We start from the raw sequence: 21,009 nt of genomic DNA on the forward strand, positions 1-21,009 counted from the left end.
CATTAAAAAAAAAAAAACAAAACCCTCCTATGAATAATTAAAAAAGAAAAAAAACAGCACCTAATGAAAAATAGGTAAACACTCAAACAGGCACTTCACCAAACAGGAAATCTAAATGGCTATGATAAACATGGAAAAGCACTCAGCTGAATTATAGATCAGGAAATGCGAATTAAAACTACTAGATACAAGCCCACTGGATTGGCAACATTAAAACTGCTTATTACACCACTGCTGATGAAGATGTAGAACAAGGGGAAATCTCATCTTCTGCTGGTACAACCCTTTGGAAGACAGCATGGAAACAGTGTTACAGTTCGGAGATGCACATCTTTATGACCCAGGAGTCCCACACCTAGGTATACATATACCCTACAGAAACATACAACACATGACCAGAAGATATATTTTTCAAAGCAGTTTTTTTCATAAGAGCCAAAAACTAAACTCAAACGTCCATCCATAAAATACTAGATAGATAAATCATGGTGTATACGTTCAGTGAAGACTGCACAACATGGGGAATGTACTAAATAGAGCTACACAAGCACGTTGAATCTCAATGGGAAGGAAGAAAAGCATACATCAGTGGCTCCGGTTACAAGTTTGAAAACAGGCAAAAGAAAGCTCTTACTTAAAAAGGGGTACACACAGGTGTTCAACCAAAAGCAAGGAAGCAATTAGCACTAAAGTCTGGGGAAGGAAGGACCCATGGTGCCTTCTAATGCAAAGGCAATGCTCTGTTTCTTGACCTGGTGGCAGAGACACAGGGGGCCACTTTATAATTCTGCATGGATGCGTTAGACACGTTTCTGTACGTAAGAGTCCAAGTTGGGGGAGGTGGGGTGAACAGAATGGAGGGGGAAGGGCAGAGGCTGTGGCCCAGGCTGGCCTGGGTTCCTGTCCTGATGCCCCACCACTTAGGGGCCAGGTGACCCCTCTTTGGGCCAGTTCTTCATCCATGAAAAGTGGAGAATGGGGATGTGAGGATGGGTAAGATAGATACCGAAACCACCAAGCTCAAATGTACCTATTTTTCCTGTCAAGAGGATCCCCGCCTCCTCCCCTGCCCAGTAAACAACCTGCCAGTGGTGGAAGCACCCTCATCTCTGCTGCTGGACTCCGGCAGGATTTCCACCTTGCTTGAATAGGAAGCAGCAGGCCGATAGGCTGCGCTCCTCCACTGAGCCAGCTTCCTCCCTCCCTCCCTGAGTGCGGGGAGTCCCATCCAGTCCCCTGGAGGGAGCCCCCCTGGCTTCCAGCAGCAGGCACAGGGCTGCTCCTTCCAGAATGGCCGACCTGGGTGCCTCTACGTGCCCTGTGGGATCTGTGAGGCCCTGAACTGTTGAAACAGCTGAATTGGGCAATATCCTCCACTCATAGATCCGAGTCTGACTTTGAGTAGCGGTTACCAAATGTCTCAATTTGAAACAGACAGAAAAGACAAGAAATACTGTGGCAAACACGGAATTGGAAGACAAAACAAAAACTCAGTGTTCAACATTCCTTTAAACTCCCCCGGCACCCAGGGTGGGCAGAAGACCACACAGAGACCAGCATCCCGGCCTTCCTCTCTGATGCTCCCAGGCAAGAGGATTGCCTCTGAGTCTGCCCCACACCTCCCTCCCACCTTACCTCTATGCAGGTCATGGCCATTCCTCACCCTCTTCTGCTTCCAGAAGGTCTGCTGTCTGCCACATTCCTGCAGCCCTCATCCTGGAGGGTCCACTGTGCCAGGAAGTGCCCCACGGTTGAGCACAGGCCCCATGCTCTGACTTGCTCCACCACCACTAACTGGGCCTCAGTTTCCTCATCTGCAAAATGGGGGGGGTTGTTTCAGTTGCTACCGTAGAAAATTGCACTTAGCCCAGTGACTGCACACAATGAGTGCCAGTATGAACTCAGCCCCTCTGGTCTGAAAGGAATGGGGTGGGGTAGGGTGGGGAAGTATTGAAAGAGGGAGAGGTCCTGAGAGGGGAGGGCTGGGAGAGGGAAGCAGATAGCAAGGTGTGGGGCGAGGGGGGCTAAGAGCCACTCTTAGGCCATCGTGTGGGCGGGGATGTGTGTGCAAATTGTAAGACCAGACTTCCTGTCTGTAATGTGTCCTGGGCTCCTGAGGAAAGTAGGACCTGGGAGAAAGACGGAGCTTACAGGACTAAGGCAAGAGAAGAGGCCAAGGCTGGGTGAGAGGTAATTACCTGGGGATCTGAAAGGGAAAGGAGGTGAAGAGAAGGCTGAGGGCAGGGGCAGGACACAGAGGGTGGTGCTACAAGGGCTGGAGAGGAAGGGAGAGGAGTGAGGGGCCTGAGGGGGAAGAGAGGGGAAGGTGTTGGGAAGGGGTGAGGGGTGAAAAGGGATTTGGGGGAGAAGAGGCACTGGGGCGAGAAATGGGCTGGGAAGTTTGGGGAGCGTGGCCAGGGAAGCTGTGCTTGTGAACAAGGACCTGGGTGTGGGGGAGGGAGGATGGTATGTTTGGGGGGGCAGGATGAAGCAGGGCTTCACTGTGCCTTTCCTTGTCCCCAGAGGCCCCTCCCCGGGGACCTACTCTGTGGTGAGCTGCCACATGCCCCCGTAAAGCTATGAAGGAATCCGTCCCACCTTGTGTGGCTCTGGCTTCTGGTTTGGTGGTCACCTCTGCCCGGTGTCCGTGGGCCACGGGGACCGGCTCCTGGACAGCCTCTTAGAGTGTCAACCTCAGATGGCCCCCGAGCTGTCCCTGTGGTGAGGCCGCCTCTGCGCAGCCCCACGGTTGGGAAAGCAATGCCCATGCTTGGGAGCCAGTGGACAGTCCTGCCAGTCGGTCACTCAACAAACGCTGGAGGGGTCCTGGTGCCTGGGGCTCAAGGGTGAGACACGTCTTATGGGCACAAGAAGACTGTGCCCCGGTTACTTACTAATGCCCTTTATTCACATCATCTCACATCACCTCTTACGCAGACCTTCAGGGATGCAGCCTCCCCAGGCTTCACCTCTGCACAGAGGCCACGTTCTCTGAGCTCCTTAGTCACAGACCCCTCTAGGGTCATGAAAACCCACCTTGGCTGATTACGAGGAAGACACACCGGACTGACAATAACTCACACGCTCTCCCTCATCCCTGGATGCGGGACGTAACCTCCTCAAGTGTAACTTCCACATCTGTAAAATGGGAACAACTCCTCCTGCTTCACAGGGCTGCAGATAGGATTCAACAAGTTAATATACATAAGGAACCCACCACGGTGCCTGGCACAGAGTAAATAGTTGATAAATGTGAGCTTTAATTATAATTATTATAAAAACACGGCTAAAAGTGATACCGACCAGGGTTCTTGGCCTTCCCCAATCAAGAGAAATTGACTAGAGGCCAGACATGAAATTCAGGCAAGGCTTTATTGGGGCCCCTGCTGCAGCAGCGGGGAGCAAGAACAAACAACAGTTTCCCTGGCTTGCTCGCTAGCTGACGGGTGGGGCAAGCCTGTTCCTTATATGGGGTGAGGGTAGGGTTGTGTCCAGAGGTCTGGCTGGAGGGGTGGCTTAGGTATTCTACCTCCCCCTTAGGTGGTGTTGAGTGCAGGGGGCATGCTCAGTACCCTACTTTTGCTCCCAACACGCTGTTTTTGCTCCTGGCTCTTCAGAAATGGCAGTTGGTTTTCTTTTTTTTTTTTTTTTGTCTTTCTTTTTGTATCTTTTGGGTCCAGAATTTGCCCCAACTGCCCATGCACACAGTTATTTTTAGTCGAATACAGTTTCTCTGTATTTTGTAGCTTGAGGTGAGGTGGGTCCAGGTGCAAGCTTTGCAACACTGCAGTAAAGGGTCCCGGGTCCCAGGCGTGTCTCGAAAGCAGAAGGCAAGGAGCTGTGCGGTGTTGGTGGCGGGGCCTGAAAATGGTCTACAGTGGTGCTTCTCAGAGTGCGGTCCCTGGACCAGCAGCAGCAGCAGCCCTGGGACCCCGTGAGAAGCGCAGATCCTTGGGCCCCTGCCCCAGAGCTGCTGAAGCAGAGGTGAACAGGCGACTCTTTCCCAAGCCCTCCAGGGGCTCTGATGCTGGCTCACTGGAGAACCCCTGCCCTAGGAGCTGTCTCTGGGAGGGAGCTGATGATGGGTCTGAACTGCGAGGTCCTCGGACGAGCTGGATCACACAGAGAGGATGCCCCGTCTTCCCCGGGCTTCTCGCTTAGAAAGGCACCCGTGCTGCCCCACCCCTTCTTCCGTTTGGGAGAAGTGCCCCAAGTCACCCGTCGGGAGGACAGTTGTCGGGGTCTGTGGGTATCCTTGTCGAACCCGGTGTAAATCTATCCCACAGCTCCCCCATGTGAACCCGCACAACAGCCTGGCTCTGAAAGTAGAAGACTGGGGGCCTCGAGAGACCGAACTGACTTCGCCACCCGATCACCTGCCCAGGAGAAGTGAGGGCGCCTGCGCTCGGCTGGCTTTCGCTGAATTTACAAAATTTAACGTGAAGAGTAAATGCATCATGATAAGATACATGGAACTGATTCCCTGATGCAGGACTTCTTGTAAGAAAGCTATCTGCTGAGCACAGAGGAGGAAAAGGTCATCCTTTCTGAAAACAGACAGAGCCCCCCCCAGGGTGGAGGCACATTTGATACCGTCTCTCATCAAAGATGGGGTTCTGTGGGAAGAACTTTCTAGGAACTTTGACCTAGTATCTGGAAACATCAACTTATTGATGGGAAGCATAGAATTACCACAAGGACACTTACAGAGCCTGTTTATTGCATAAGTAGCAGGCACAAATTCCAAAATGATTTTACAACGCTTAAAGGGTTGAACAATAATTACAGGAATAGAATGTACAACAAACAGGAAAAATAAGTACAGAATAATGGGTGACATGGATAAAACACATTGGAATAAAAGGCATTTCATTTTTCCTATGCAGCATTTTCTTTTGTAAAATCAAGGTGACCTTCAACCGGGACAAGGAAAGAAGGAAAACTCCCTGCTTGGGGAGCTCAGGGTGGCTGCGGAGGACACTCATGCCGGTCTCACTCTGGTTCTGCAGCTTAAACTGCTGGAGGGATCGGAGGACAGCTCCTGAGTTGTGCGTTTGTAGTTCCAATTGATGAGATGCTGTATTTGGTCTTTGGGCCCGATTCATTGTTCTTTGGCAAGTACGAACTATTTGCATTCCGAGGCAGAAGATGACTTCAGCTGAAGGAGCCCAGGGGTGGAGCTGTCTCCCCCCAGCAAGTGGCAAATGCCGGTTTCCTACCTCCGACCTCTCAGCTCCGAGGGGCATTTGAGGGGGCAGGGATTTGAGAATCAAGGGTAAGAGAATGACATTACAGAACTCAGACACTAGTGCAAGGCTGTGGAACCCATGTGCAAAAGACGGTGAACGACCGTTCAGACAAGGTGCGAGTTGTCTGCAGGCCCCGGGGACCTCTAACCCCGGCCTCTCAGGGCCGAGGAAACGGGCAGGGCACTTTGATGAGAAGGACGAGCTGTGGCCCTCCTGTCACTCCACCTGGGAACTTCCTTCCCGGGTTTTGGCACTGTGGGTTAACAGAGCAACCTCCTGCGGTGTTCTCACAACTGGAAATGCTTTGGTGGTCCCCATGTTCCTTGACTTTCTCCAGCGGCATGAAAGAGCATCCATCACTGCAGGTCCTGAGTGTTGGAGTGAAGACACCACTTCACCCACCGCAGGCGACTCATTATCCAGAAGCCCGTCCTCCCCGGGAGGCCAAGGGCACTGACTCTGGACTGCCGCTGGGTCTTTCCCGAGGAGCCCATGTAGGCCTGGCAGGAGGGCACGTGTTTGCAAGGAAGAGGAGGGACAGCCCGGTACATGCAGCATGCAGAAAAGGTTCTCAGACACTGCTTGAACTTAAGGTAGAAGACATCCTTTGAGAAGGCGTCCCCTCAGCATCCAATAAGAGCATGGCACTTAGGTTTGTGCAGACAAGTCTTGGAGATGTGGACCCTTTCCCCACACTACTCAGTGCAGCAAAAGCCGGCGAAAGCACCCACTCACAGTGACTTAGTAAACCAAACACCATTGCGGTGCTCCTCTCCGACAGCATTCGGTCACACTACAAAGGTGTTTGTGAATCAAACAGTTCTGCGAAAATACAGGCTTATTGACGATGTTTTTAGGCAACTTTGATTAGTTTGACTTTTTCACGTGTGTGAACGAGTGCTATGGGACAGAAAAGATGGGTGAAACAAGGACTAACAGCAACTGATCACAGGGCACGGTGGCCACGCTCCAGGTAAGGCCCAGAGGCTAAACCGGGGGAGACCAGGGAAGCCAGGCCCTCACACTACACAGCAGAGCTGTGAGCTGGCAGCCTACAGGCCGAAGCTCACCCACACGTGAGCCGTGAACACTTTTAGATGAGTCGCGAACATTTACAAATGGGGAGACGGCACAAAATATATCTGGTGTCTCCTGACAAATCAAAGCTCCAGCAACCCCAGGCCCACTTTTCCACGTGGCAGCCTGAGTGGAGCCAGGGAGCTGCTGTGCCCACTGATGTGCCACGGGCTCCCCCACTGTCCCCTGCCCTGGGCACCTGGCTCGCTTCACTCACCAATGTCAGTACCCCCTGGTCCCCCTGGTCTAGGTCAGGGTCTGAGCCACACCCACACAAAACTGCGGCAACAAGCAGGAAGAAATATGCTTTAGCTTTTAGAACAACAAAGCTCTTCTTAGTAACTTAAAAGGCTCAGTTGAGATTAACTTAATCTCAGTACGTTCCAGAATTTACACCTGCATGCTTTCGTAGTTTTGGAATAGTGGGTAGTCAGCGAGAGCACTCCAGGGAATTCTTGAAAGGTGATGTCTAAAGAATTTTTTTTTTTGATGTGGACCATTTTTTTTCAAGTCTTTACTGAATTTGTTACAATATCACTTCTGTTTTATGTTTTGTTTTTTTTGGCCATGAGGCATATAGAATCTCAGCTCCCCAACCAGGGATCGAACCCACACCCCCTGCATTGGAAGTCCCTTGAAAGGTGATGTCTAACTGTGAAGTACCAGTGAGATAATGGAAGAGAAGCGAACTCAGGTGATTGTACACATCTTACCTCATAAGAAGTCCTTAAAGGTGGCGAGATACGCGAAGCAGGTCGTGTGGGAAGGCTTTAGGCGGCTAGAGGAGTAAGGGGAGCAGATCATTGCTCTTGTCACCGTTTATGGCAGTGCTATCTGAATGGGGAGGGACGAAATTAGTTACGGCTTGTGGGACTGAGGCTCCTCAGAGTGTGCGTGATAACACGGCCAAGGGACACACTACAGGGAGCATGAGTGCTTATCGGATGCCATGGAGACTTCAGGATGATAGTAAAATAGAAATAGACAGAGATAGGATTGAAGAATTAGATGAGAGAACATCTAATATGATAGAACAGTTAAAAGAAACTGAACACTTCCTTGTTGCCTTCCAAGAGAGATCGTTACACTATTTTTAGAAAGTGGCAAAGTCCTTTCTCTAACATGCCTGCTTGGAGATACCCCAAACTTAGAGATTCTGCAGTAGAGGCTGGAAAATCTGCTTATTGCACAATGCTTGATAGGGAACAGACAATGTTGATTTTTTTTTTTTTTTAACCCAACTCTCTCCGGAGAATGTTTCAGTAAAACTCTCACTTATAGTTTTAGCCATAGGCAAGGAGTCTGAAGGGATGGAAAAGTTCTAAAATACTTTAAACAATGAAGATCTGCTTTTGGATATCTATGATCATTAACTCGACGGTCACGGACAGCACAACAGCACGTCAGAAGGTAAACTGGCAAACAGGCACAAATAAGGCAAGTGGGTTAAATTAACAGTTGAAAATTTGTTAGAAAACATGCAAAAATAATACTGAGTTTTCTTTTAAAAAGTTTTAAATTTTCATTAAACGTTTGTTTCTGTAAAAATCGGAAGAGTTCCATGTCTAAATTGGAAACCAGACTTAGAAAAGCCTCGAAAACAGAAGGGCCGGGCCAGCCCTGCCATTCAGTTGTTGTTCTCTTTGGTGGTGATGGTGACCAGCTGTTTGGCGGCCTTGGCGATGTCGTACGCACACTGGATGACCTGCTGCGTGACCAGCTGGATGTCCGTGGGCGGGCCCGGGTCGCCTGGGAGGGTCTTCTTGCACTCCGACTGGAGTCGGTAGGCACTGGATGTCAGTAAGCGGAGGGAAGTCCTCACCATGTCGGACCTGGGTTTCTAAACAGAAAAACACAGGCATTCGCCATGAATTGCAGGGTGGATGTATCCGAGAGCAGGGACAAGCATTCCTCAGAAAACAACTCAAGCTATTCCACAGTGAACAGCAGTTCTGTCCAGCACTTTTTCACTGAGGGTGCTCGGAACATTGCAAGCTTGGCAACCCACAGCGTGGCGGATGCTGAAGGGCTCTGTCTCAAAGGTCAAAGTGCATGCAGTGTATTTAGTAGTATGCATTTAGTAGTGCTATACTGAAGTGGTTTTTGAAAAACATTAATCCACTTGGGTGAAATATTCCAGGTAAAATTTCATTCTATTAATGCTTTACCTTTCAGCATTTGGCTTGTACATTCTTGTCTTATTAAACCCAAATCAATACTCATGTAGCACAAAAAATATTTCAAAGCCCGATATGGCTATTTGCATATTTAAAACTTTCTGTGCTACAAAAAGATTAATATAATGTAAAGGTCATAAAGAAATTTCTTACGGTTCATTAAAGGGATCTGAACCAAGTTAGTAGGGAGTGACTTACTTTGGGGAATAATGCTGCCATTTCTGTAACAGCTACGTGTATCCTCTCTGAGCAGGGAATATAACTGCAAGAATATTGAAGAGGTTATTCAAAGACAGTGAAAATAATTCAGAGACAGAGAATACTCAGCTAAGAATAGGTCCCATTTATATTCCCGTAACAAAGGGGTTGAGGCCATGGCCAACCTGCTGTGGATCCCACATCAACAGGAGGTGCTCTGTGATAAAGCAGGGGCCCCATCCTTTCTTGAAAGTTCATTCAGTCAGACAAAAACAGTCTCCAGGTATGAATGTAGGCAACGTCCACTACCAGCCAGGTGGAGCCACAGAACAGTTAGTCTGTAAAGATATCTATACCTCCTCAAGGTGGTCATTCAAATTAAGACTGCCTACATTTTAATTAAATCATTGCATCTCAAGAAACTGGTTTGAATTATACCAAAATGCCTTCCAATTGGGAATTCCCGACTTTTACCTTTATGAGCAGTTAGAACCATACACCATGAAATAACAAAAACACCAATGCATAGGAGTTATTTAACTTGCAAATGTGAAGGGGCAACAACCCATCTGGTGACAAAGACCCTCAAAAAAAGGCAATGTCCACAGCAACCACTGTATCAGCCATAAATGTTTCTTGAGCATTAACTGAGAGCCACACCTAAGAGTTTTATGTTTTGCTGGTTATGGTTTTCATTTTGACCCAGAAATATAATTCACCCTTTCCTCCTGCTACACAGAGGAGACATTTTTCCTAAGGACATCTCTCAAAAACTCACTCATTACGACATATTTTAGGAAGTCCTCAATAAGCCACGAAAGAAAGCACATGCAGATTAATGACAAAGTCCTCCTCCTTCTCTACCAGAGGGGGTCCACGTTCACAACTTGTTATCTTGAAAAGGCTTTTGCGCATAATATGTAGTAATCCCTGGACTATGTAATTGTGTGTAAGAGAGAGAGACAGAAACAGAGACAGGCAGGGAGTGAGGCTGGAGGCTGAGGGGATGGGACCAGGCTGAGGGAAAGTCAGGGGCTGTGGGGAGCTTGCTCAGCCCAGGGGACCAGGACTAAGCCTGACCGTGCCTGCATGGGCTACTGGTCCACTTAGGACGAGCACAAGCAATGGATCATCGAGAGGAGAAAACAAGAGAAAAAGGCATGGGTTTAATTCGTATAACATAAGGTTATAAATGAAAGTGTCGGGACTTCCCTCGTGGCACAGTGGTTAAGAATCCGTCTGCCAATGCAGGGGACACAGGTTCGAGCCCTGGTCCGGGAAGATCCCACATGCCGTAGACCAACTAAGCCCGTGTGCCACAACTACTGAGCCTGTGCTCTAGAGCCCGTGCGCCACAACTACTGAAGCCCGTGCACTCTAGGACCTGCGTGCTGCAACTACTGAGCCCACGTGCTACAACTACAGAAGCCCACGCACCTAGAGCCCGTGCTCTGCAACAGGAGAAACCACTGCAATGAGAGGCCCGCACACCTCAACGAAGAGTAGCCCCCGCTCACCGCAACTAGAGAAAGCCCACGCGCAGTAACAAAGACCCAATGCAGCCAAAAAAAAGAGAAAGTGTCTCAGATATGCAAGGAACCAGAGATTTTAAGAGAACACTGAACAATTTATAAAATATAAATTCTCTAGACCAATTCTAGTTTAAACCAAAAGAGTGAGTTGATGATTAAAAATCTCTGCATCATTCTCTCATGGTTCTTACAGAAAACAGATCATGACATATATTGAATGGATTTGTACATCTTAAAAAAAAAAAGAAACTTCCCAAATTGTACCACATCACATATTGTGATCTTTGAAGCCAGAAACAGCTCCAGGGCAGATATTTATATTTTTGACAACCATCAAAGAGAGAAACTTAATGTAAGCATAGTTCTTGGTTGCTGTTTGAAATACGAGCAAGGCACTTCTGAGCCAGGGGAAATGAGAAGTGAAGCATGTTGTTCAATGGTGGGAGAGCCCCAGGGAAGGAGTTCACCCTGTTATCACGGTGCCTTGATACGTTTGAGGTGTGAAACGTTTTGCTTTATGTAATGTGGTAATGAAGTTGTCTGTTGCCAAGGCTGTGGTGCTGAGCAGAGGAACTCCACACCTGTAGCGTGTGAGGCAGGAAGGGCGTGTGATAAAGAGGAAGTCCGGGGCAGGGGGGGAGATAAACAGCTATATAATTTTCGTGGAAGGAGGCTGAGAAATTATGCAGGTTCCTCCTTTTCTCTGAGGAGCCTCCAGCAGTCCAGCCATGAAGACTAGCTCTGCTCCTTCAATAAACACTGACCATTCCTCTCCTACTGAGTGGGAAATAATGACACCGGGAGAAGTCTGAGCTGTACAGCAAAACGGAAAAGGGTAGAAAATGGGGAGGTGAGCATGGCAGTGCGAGGGACACGGAGAATGCAAAAGACACTGGTGCATCTTTTCATGGAAGAGAACAGGAAAAAGAAGAAGCAGTACTGTGTTCCTTGAACAACTTTTGTTCGTGCAAAGGCATGGAGAGAAGTTCTTCACTGAAGCCCTAAACTTTGCTGACCTAATGAAAAAAATGAGATTGTTCTTGGGTTTTGATCAAATTCAGCCGCTTTCATAAACTCAGTGGGATGATGTTAAACGTGTCATGATTGTGTCTGGAGCAGGCCGGCCGCGTGAGACTACGATACCACCTGCAACAGCTAACAACTTACCAGAGAACAGAGGGGTGAGTTAGAACGAGAGCCGGGCCCTTCTCTGCAGTAAGAAATAACTCTGCAAGATATGGTTCTGCCCAGAGCGAGCAGACTCTTCATTCAGGAGCACAGAATGATTTGGGTGACAATTAGATAAACTTTTCTAAAAACCACTTGCTTCTTAGACGTGCACATGCATGAGGGAAAAAAGTAAGAAATCAAGTTCATTTCAGGATACCTTCTATGGCAGCAGATTTCTCCCCAGCTAAGGAGACCACAGACAGCAGTGTGGCCGGGAGAATGTGTTGCCAGTTTTGAGGTAGCTTCTTTCACCTCGAGAACTAGGAATGTCACTACCCCAAATACGCTGCAATTCTATCTCTAGAGGCAGCTATATTCAGAGCACTTCATAAGAAGATGAAAGATTAAAAATACTACATTAAAAAAAAAAGACAAATTTACAAATTTGTTTTTAAGCCTGTTACATAAACCTGAAATTTTCAACAACTTTTGAAGTGAGCGTATTAAAAAAAAAATCCCCGCCTGTAAGGGAGCAGTAGCATCTCTTCCAGAGCACGTGCACACGTCCTGCCAGGCCGGACAGTCAAGCCCCCTTACCTGTCGTGTTTATTTTCTTGGGCTGCTCTTAAGAGCTCCTGTATGTTTTTAGTGATCTGTTCAGTCTTCCGGATGACGTCTTCGGTGCTGGGGAAGACGGGGCTCGGGGCCGCGTGGGGCTCTGCTGCATCTGGGCCTGAGCCATCACCTTGCCACACTGTACTTCTTTGCCTTCCCTTCCTGCTTGGCCTGTGAGCATTGAAGAAGTGGTTAAATGTGACAGGTACCGATCAGCTGCCTCTCTGCTTCTAGGAGCCACAGCATGTGCATGTGCCGAAGGCTGCTTTTGTGGTTTCCTTTATCCTGTCTGGCAGGAGACTCAGGGTAAGGCTGGTTCATTAGCAGGCAGCCACAGCTCATAGGGAGGCTGCTTCGTTCTACCACGGGGGTGGACGTGATGACCCTCGTAGGAAGGCTGAAGACGGGGAAAGGGAGGGAACAACCGGAACAGGGAGGGTGTGTGGTTATGAAGCCACCCTAATCGAGCCAATTCCTTGGGATGCAAATGCAGGATGTAACCTAACGTTGACTCGAAAATGAAATGGAGAACTGACTTTAAGCGCATTACACAGACTCAGAGATGAGTCTAATCTGCTGGTAAAAGGAAAAAAGGCCCCTGTGGCAATAATGTGAGATGGGAAGAGGTGTGAACTATGAACTTATGCCTTAATATCTGAGGACCTTATGGGTCTGAAAACAGAGAAGCGGGTGCAGGTGGTGAAGTGTGCCTCCTGACCACGCTGCTCGGTCTCTGGTTGAAGAGCCCAGCCCCAGGGCATTCTTCCTGCACATGTACCCCAAGTCATCCGGGTCCCTGTCATTGGGAGTGTTGTCATAGTCACTTTCAGGTGTGCTGTTCTGCTTCTCCAGCCTGGATGCCTACAAGAGAAAAGGCGACCCCATTAGTTGAGAGCACCAGACACTTCCTGGGTGCCTTCTCGGGAATTGTTACCTGTCAGGCTACGTGGCCTTCATGCCCCAGATCTCATCTGGGACGGGGGCCGATGCTTTATTAAAAATTTAGGAACAGGGAATTCCCTGGTGGTCCAGTGGTTAGGACACGGTGCTTTCACTGTCCCGGGGCCCGGGTTTGATCTCTGGTCAGGGAACTATGATCCTGCAAGCCGCGTGGCGCGGCCAGAAAATAAAACAAAAATTTTTTTTTAAATTTAGTAACAGATGAATAGTGGATCCAGAAACGGTTTCTTTCCTTCTCTGCCCCATTTTCTTCTTTGCTTCTTAGCTGCTCCATACACAGATCCCCGGTACAAACTAACAGACATGCAAGGCAACGCTCACGTTTAGCTGAGGAGTATGGAGTTTAACTATAATATAATGGGGCCCATTTAAGAAGCAAATGGGTCCGCACATATATCCACAGATCGTCAGCACTGGGAGTCGCCTGCAGGTTAGCTAGTCTAATACCAGATGGGAAAAGGAAGGGCCAAAAGAGCTGGGGGTCACCCCCAAGGTCAAAGAGTCAGCAGAAAACCTGGACTAAGAACCTGGGCTTCCTGTCTCCTGCTACCTCCAACACCCCACACCTGGGGCCCTGAGGACCTCCACTGCTCACAACACAGCTCTCCAAGAACTATCCTCAGAGACGGCTTGTGTGAGCCACAAAAGGAAACCAGAAACCATTCATTCATTGCCACACGTTGTTTGTGAACCAAAATGGATTAACCCGGTGTGACACTTGGTTTCCAACCCCTTTCATCTGTCTCCCAAAACATCTATCCCTTAAAACATAAAGATATGGTGCAACAAAAATGGGACACAGGAACCCTACAACTGTTTTGAGCAAATGGCAGCACTGCTAAGTACAGGGCATTCTGGGGTGACAACATTTGAAGGGGACCACATTCCTTTGAAAGGGACTATGTTAGTTCTGGAGTATTTAATACAAAGGATTTCCCCTCAGTATTTATTTTACCCATAGTGCTTGGGAATTTCTTCATTTGAACAGAAATCAGTGGAAGCTGATTTAAAACCTAAATTGATTACCAATTGCAAAAGACAAATATGAGCTATTTCTAGCTCTGTAACTTGAATTTAATCCAAGTTAATCAAAACATGTGCCTAAGGAATTTTATTGTTGCTGCAATAAAATGTGGCTAAAGATATAGAGCCTGTAAATTCAGAGCCCTGTTTAAACATACGGAGACCCTGTAGCTTCACTCAAATGAATGGCTCCCTTAGAGTGAGTCAGTTAAGTAAGTCTCCATAAAGTTTAATTGCTTGCTCCTTACTGATAATGCTGCTCGGCCCTCTGAAGGCCCTATGCGGGCGGGCGGGCAGGCGGGCAGACAGGCAGACAGGCAGCCCTGAGATGGGGAAAGGCTCCTTGGTCACACCACGTGCTGCTTACTATCCCCGTGACCCCTCTCTGTCCTCTCCCAGGGAGAACACTCTTTCTCTGTCTGCTGAGGTCTTTCATGTTTCCCCCAAATGCTCTATTTGGTCCCAGTCACTTAACGTAAGACACTTGCACTGGGCTCCTAAAGTTCAATACGAGTTTGTACTGAAACCACTCAAATACATCTGGCAAATGACTGAAAATGTTGGCCTGCAGCTATAAAGAGTCTGTAAAGCTCAGTTCTGTAAAAACTACTACAACATTTAAGATCCCTTTGTTTATATCTCCTACCAGCAAGCAGTTCTGCTTCACTTGCTGCTTTTGGTTTGGCTTCATGGATCAATCAGTGAGTTACTGGCTACTGGCTATCTACATGGAAGACCAAAGGCAGGCACGGAACAGTGAAACCAGGCTCTTGCAGAGATGATCTCAAAAAACAAAACAAAACAAAAAACAAAAAACAAAACAAAACAAAAAAATCTCTTCTTACCTTTCACAGTGAATGTCTAATAAATTTCTTTTCCTTTAGTTTTTATATATACGTACACACACACAGATGAGTGTATGTTTGTGTGTGTACATGCACATACACAGCATAAAGTGGAATATTAAAAACCTGCATTTAAATAATTATCCTGGGACATTTGTCCAGAGCTGCTCCGGTGGAAAAAGCTAGAAAACGGAATTAAACCCAGAAAAATCCCACCTTTTTATAATGGATCTTTTTGCCTTCCTTGATGTAAATTTGATAATTACAAATCAAATGCATTACCTCCACAATGATCAAAAGTACCAAGTTTCATTGAAACATTTTAGAAGAGTAATGACTCATATATCTAATAAAAGTACTCAGGAAATGTTTCTCAAATACAGAAAACAATGTACAACAATAACCACCCAGGAAATCCATTACTTACATTAAATCCTTCATCGTTATCAACAAAAGCATATTTCAGGATTTCAAATTAGTCAGCATTAATTTTATGAAAATTATTGTAAACATGCAGAACTAAGGTCTACTAGTTAAAAGTGCTGCTCTCTCAAAGCTGTTAATAGAAAAGTTACCTTATAGCTGGTGCTGGTTCAGTTTATTTAATAGATTTGTAGTTTTCTCTGCATACAGACATGCCATAAAAACCTAAACTCACGATGAAGCTGTCAGGAGCAATCAGGATCATCAGTTTAAATGACCGGCACAAAACACTGTCTCAGTAAGCAGTCTCTGCAATAATTCTCAAAACTACCAACAAATTTTTAAAAACTTTCACAGTGGACAAAAAGAGGTTTACTTGACTCTTAGCAACAACATTTCAAATAAGATATTCATTTCTATTTAACTGCCCCTTACTTTAACTGAAATACTGTAATATAAACAGTGCAGTTCAATTTCAGAACTGCTCAGAAGATAGTAGCATATGTCAAGAGGTTTTTTTTAATAGATTACCTCAAAAGTGCAGAAAGGAACCCCCAAAGGGCCTCCACGAGCCATAAGGCACTGGCAGTGGGCAAGACTCTCCATCGTTCCTGCCAACGTGGAGGGAACGGACAAAGGGCAGTGCAAATCCCCCTGGTCTGTAAAGGTGGTCCCTCACCCACACCCACCCTCCCTCCTCTCACTTTAGCCACACTGCCCTTCCAGTAAAAAACAAAAGAGCCAGGACCTGAACGCAGGCCTGAAAAGCTTGTGCTCTGTCACGACTTTCCCAGCTTGCTGCCATGTACTCTTCATGCGTGAAACTGTTTTTTAAACTGACAGTGCCTTTGGGAGCAGGGAGGTCACCTAAGTCCCCAGGACCCTTTAACTGACTTTCCAAAAGGCTGGGTGTGGACAAGGTGCTTGATAAATACTTGCTGCCTGGCTACTCTAAAAGGAGCTTACCTGTATCAAGTGCTGTTACTGGGAATGTAAATTATACGTCGGCAAGCTGGACTTGACCAAAGAACAAAGTGAACAGCTTCGTACTAACAGGTGCCTACACCTCCAGTGCTGCCATGTGTTGCAATCCGGATGCAGAACGCAGGGACTGCAAAACCTTGGTTTGTCAAGTAAGGTGCTGAGGTAAAATATGTCAAGAGGTAAAAAAAAATAAAAAATAAAGAGCACGATGTCTTAGTGTTTCCGTTAGTCCAAATACACTAGTTCTCTGAACAAATTTGGACAGATTTGCCCTATTATAATATTTAACCAGCAGCCAGCTAATTTTCTGATTGTTTAAAAAGACAGAATGCTCAGAATCAGTGTTACAGGGTGAACTGCAGACTTTGTTAAATGTCACGTGAGACTGAGCAATGTGGAGTTCGAGGAGACGGAGGCCGCCTCCTGCAGACATGCATGCGTGTGTGAGTGCTGAGAGCTGAGACACCAGGAGGGAAGCGCTGCCTCATGCAGGACAGAGAGCACTTAGTGGAGGGAGGGAGGGCTGGGAGAAGCACAGAGCGCCAGGAGCGCTGCCCCTCCTCCAGAGAGCAGAGCATTCAGAGTGTACTTAACCCTTCGGGCGCTCTCGTCCCTCGACCAGGAAAGTGTGGAGGGGAAGGAAGGCAGAGACGAAGAGGAGGTCACAAGCGCACTCCTCCCAATCTGGAAGGGGAAAAAGAAACACACTCGGGAAAACACAAAACAAACAAAAAACCCCACCACCTACCCTGGCTTCGGCCCAGGTTTCCCAGTAAAAGAATCCTAAAAAGCAACTCACTACACACGTGAGATCAGTGCTGAAACTTCCACGCTAGCCAATGACAGATCCCCAGAGATGTTTAATCCCTTAGTGAAATGCCTCTCGGAAATTACTCGGAATTTATAAGGTTACTTTTCTATGAGGGAAAGACAATACCTAGCATAATTTGTCAAATTTGCCAATTTTTTTTTTTAATAGACAGCCTTAAACAAATATTTGTTTTTTAACCAGGACAGATGATATGAAATGAAAAACTATACAAATGATTTAAAGTTGGTATATGCTATCAATCTGCTCCTTAGTACAGATATAGAACTTTTACAATAATAAGACGTTCTTACATTTTAAATGTTTCTAAAATAAAAAAGTACACTGTGAAAACTAACAAAGTGGCTTTTCCTAAATTTTGCTTTCAGTTATACAAAAATAAGATTCTTAACTTAGTTCAATGGCATTCCCATTACACCAAATGTATCAAATCAATTGCTTTAGAATGTTCAGCCCAAACAACTTAAAAAGTTGAAGTAGTAGACTCCCAATTACAATATAACAACACTGTAATTTTATCACATTAAAGCTTGACAAAATTAAACTAGGGCTTAATTTCCTAGACCATATCCTTTACTTTCTATTTACTGTGAGAATTTTTTTGGAAACTCCTATAAGAGTGGACTGAAGAATAACTCTGACATTCAAAAAGATAAATATTACTCTTTGAGAAAACATCACATAGGTTCAAAATGCCTGCAACATTTTGTCAAAACATAGGTTTTTTAAAACAAATTAATCCCCAAGAAATATAATATTTGAAACCCTCACAACACAATAGTTATTCCACTGTAAAATAGAAGCATTAGTAGCCTGTTACACAATACGATCTTTGGAATGTAACGCTTGTAAGGTCGATATAGAATTCTTACATCTCATTCTTATGAAGTGAAAAAGCAACACTTTCTCCACGCAGGGAAGAGGATGCAGCTAAGCAGGCACACTGACCACAGGTGCAGGGGCTGCGGAGGCCCAGAGGCTTCCAGACCTGGCCTGCATGCCCAGGCCACAGACTCCACCTGCTCCACTGGGAGGAGCAGAGGGGGCGCCTGGAATTCTCAGGGCTCCTGTGTGTAAGGGGGCACATGCCCGTCTACCTCGAAGAAGACGGTACTTACTTCCGCCGGTAAACTTTATAATTTGCTTTTGTTTTTGGAAATAGGGAAGGAAGTTTGTTACCAAAAAAGTTCCAATAGTGGCTGGCCGGGAAAGATATTATGGATACGGGGGAGAAAAAGGGGAGAGGGGCTGAGCAAGAGCCAGAATCCCCAGGGTAGTTGGAAAACTATCGGCCAGTGGCCCTGAGTGCTTGTGCGAACACCGCAAGCACCTGTCGACATGTTAATACAGCAAACACAAGGACGACTCTTGTAGCCCAATTTGGCAAAGCAGAGACCGGGGACCTGCAGGTTCAGAAGAGGGAAGGCAGGAGTCAGGCTGGACACAGAGTGAAAAGCAGAAGCGCCAGTGGTGTTACTTACGTGCGCAGGGAAAGGCTGGAGTCTCGTCCTGCTCTCTTCGGGGTGGTTCACTTCTCCCATTGGGAGATAGGGTTTCTGACCTGATCCCGTCTCGTACATGGACATGGGCCTACTGCCCCGGGCAGATGGACGTCTCTTTAAGGAAGAGTGGTTGGAAGTGTCTGTGTACTCAGAATCAGTTTGCACCTGATATATATTGGTTGTGGCCTGTTTCCTGAGGTTCGAATTTTCACTCTGGAGTGTTTGAAGCTGAAAGACATGTTTGGCAGTGGGACTGTGTTTTTCTACAGCAAGCAGAAAAAGCAAACACCAAGTAAACGCATACAACTACCAGCTCTAACAATAAGAACAGTAACAGCACGCTGGGTTGAAAGTCAAAGGCAACTACAAACCAAAACTCTTTCTTCTAGAATGAGTGAAACGCAATCAACTCACTTTGTCACTTAAGCAAATTAAATAGCTAATTTCTGAATGTGAAACCGTTGCAGTTTGGACTTTTTAAAAGCGAACTGTCTAACCACGTAAAAATTGGTCATGGTGGGCCTGGGAAATGTTTGCAGGCAAGCTGCACTCTGGATTATTCTAAGGCTGTTTCAAGCAAGAGCTTGAGATCATTAAGACATCACTTAGGTAACTTGCTTTTCAAATGAGCCCTGAGCAATTTGCAAATGCCAAAAATGTCAGCAGACACCATGGAAGCAGCACAAAGATAACTAGAGTTGCTTTGCAAAGCAAGAAAGACAGTGAAATTCAGCTTACGAAAAATCAGATGAGCTACTGCTTCCCAAAAAGCCAACAAGAAAAAATAAGATCAACAAGTTTTTATTACATAATACTCTTTAAAATTCCAAACAATTTAGCACTTTTTTAAAAAGAGAGGGAACCAGATCTTGGTTAAGTTTGCTATATTAACATATCACGAAGAAAACCGGAGACCTATTGAACTATCAACATCTTCATCTGAACGCTCCACGTAGCACGCGCTGCCCTCTGGTGATCGGTCATCTTTCAGCCAGGGCCGGAATACCTGGCCTCTCTCTCCTTTGGCTCTGCTGCCCAAAAATGCGACCGTGGTGGTGTCAGCTTTAAACACTCTAATCTGCCTGGCACCACCCCGTTTTAGTTAGAGGCTGTCACTTGGAGACCCTGAACGCTCTTTCCATTCCTTACATGCAGGCTGCTTCATGGTGCTGGATGAATTAGAGTTAAGGGATCAGCAAGGAACCGAGTTACTCTTTAGCATCTGGCATTTTAAACACAATTAACCGAGTCCAGGCTGCACAACGTCCTTCCCCTCTGGTGCTCCTCCATCTTCCAGGACATTTTATAAGCTGGGTGTGGTGTGAGTTCAGCTGTCTACTCTTTGACACAGATTGTAAAATGTGACCAAATTCCCCACCAGGGCCAAGGCTTAAGTCCACAAGCAACTGTGTCTGCACCAGGAGATCATTACTTTTTCAATAGCAAGCCCATTCAGTGTTAGGAGTTACTTTCAATTTCTATTTTAGAAAGCACCGATCTGTGAAAAATACACCAATAGTGGCTGCTCCTCTTCATTAATTAGCATCTTTTCCAAGCAACTGTTAAATGTGAAAGATCAGACACAAATCATGCTACTTTGTCAACTATATATATTAAAAAACTTTACCTAACTTTGAAATAAAATCAATGCATCTTCGCTAAATAAACAAATTCCACATACTTTATATTAGTAGTGCCAAACTTTTGTGAAAGTCTGATTTACTGTCTTTGCAACAGAAATACTCTCATTCTCAGTTTTCTCAAAGCGTGATCCCTAAGAAAGGGTAGATTGCTTCTACACCAGAAAGGCTTTCAGGGCATAACTTATATCTGCAACTCCCTTTCCAAAGAAAGAACAGCTGCAAAGTGACAAGCAGCTACTGAAAATTCCTACATTCCAGGAAACAGACAGGCATAAAGTGCCTGTCAAAACTACTTATTAGGGAACTCACATTCTACGATGAAATGGTCAAGGTCCAACCAGTGAGGAGCATAACTGACACACGGTCCTCAGTGTAGGGCTGGGGGACCTGGTCACATGCTTGTGTGTCTATGTGAAAACCTCTTAGAGTATTTTAGACAAGGTCTTGAAATCTTAAACTTTATCGTCACACTTTTCACGCTAAAACATCCAGCCTGGATTTTGCTTGAATGTGCTTTGATGACCACTAGTTCCTGGTCTCAATTTTTTTAAATTTTAGTACTCTGTACTTAGCGAGATGTCCTCAGATAAATCTGGATGGTGCTTATCTTAATAAGAACCAGACTACACTTTTTTTGTCCGGAAGGAGTATAACAGGACATGAAAAGTTACAGATAATAGGTTCAGAAATCAAAAAGCATTTCTAAGAATTCAGGAGATAATCCATGAACAATGGCAAATAATTCCACTCTGCATTTCTTAAAGAAGCTCGAGACATTTGCT

At 46.2% G+C, this 21,009-nt stretch overlaps 1 protein-coding gene across 12 annotated transcripts in view; it reads right to left on the reverse strand.

Moving 5' to 3' along the window:
• Nucleotides 1-3,612: 3,612 nt before the first annotated feature.
• The window catches only part of GIT2 (GIT ArfGAP 2), a 49,393-nt gene continuing 31,996 nt past the window's right edge, over nucleotides 3,613-21,009 (reverse strand). For 6 of the 12 annotated variants that reach the window (XM_082354473.1, XM_082354472.1, XM_082354469.1 and 3 more), the window contains 6 exons: nucleotides 18,564-18,812; nucleotides 16,848-16,937; nucleotides 12,797-12,879; nucleotides 12,001-12,189; nucleotides 8,702-8,765; nucleotides 3,613-8,166 (listed from right to left, as the gene is read on the reverse strand). In XM_082354473.1, the coding sequence (XP_082210599.1) occupies nucleotides 7,954-8,166; nucleotides 8,702-8,765; nucleotides 12,001-12,189; nucleotides 12,797-12,879; nucleotides 16,848-16,937; nucleotides 18,564-18,812 (888 nt within the window). In that variant the 3' untranslated portion in view covers nucleotides 3,613-7,953. Of the gene's footprint in view, nucleotides 8,167-8,701; nucleotides 8,766-12,000; nucleotides 12,190-12,796; nucleotides 12,880-16,847; nucleotides 16,938-18,563; nucleotides 18,813-19,759; nucleotides 20,144-21,009 lie in introns of those variants that run through there. The other 6 variants (XM_082354464.1, XM_082354470.1, XM_082354471.1 and 3 more) reach the window with 4 other exon arrangements.

Source organism: Balaenoptera borealis (genome assembly GCF_965194805.1).
Source record: "Balaenoptera borealis genome assembly, chromosome: 14".
NCBI lineage: Eukaryota > Metazoa > Chordata > Mammalia > Artiodactyla > Balaenopteridae > Balaenoptera > Balaenoptera borealis.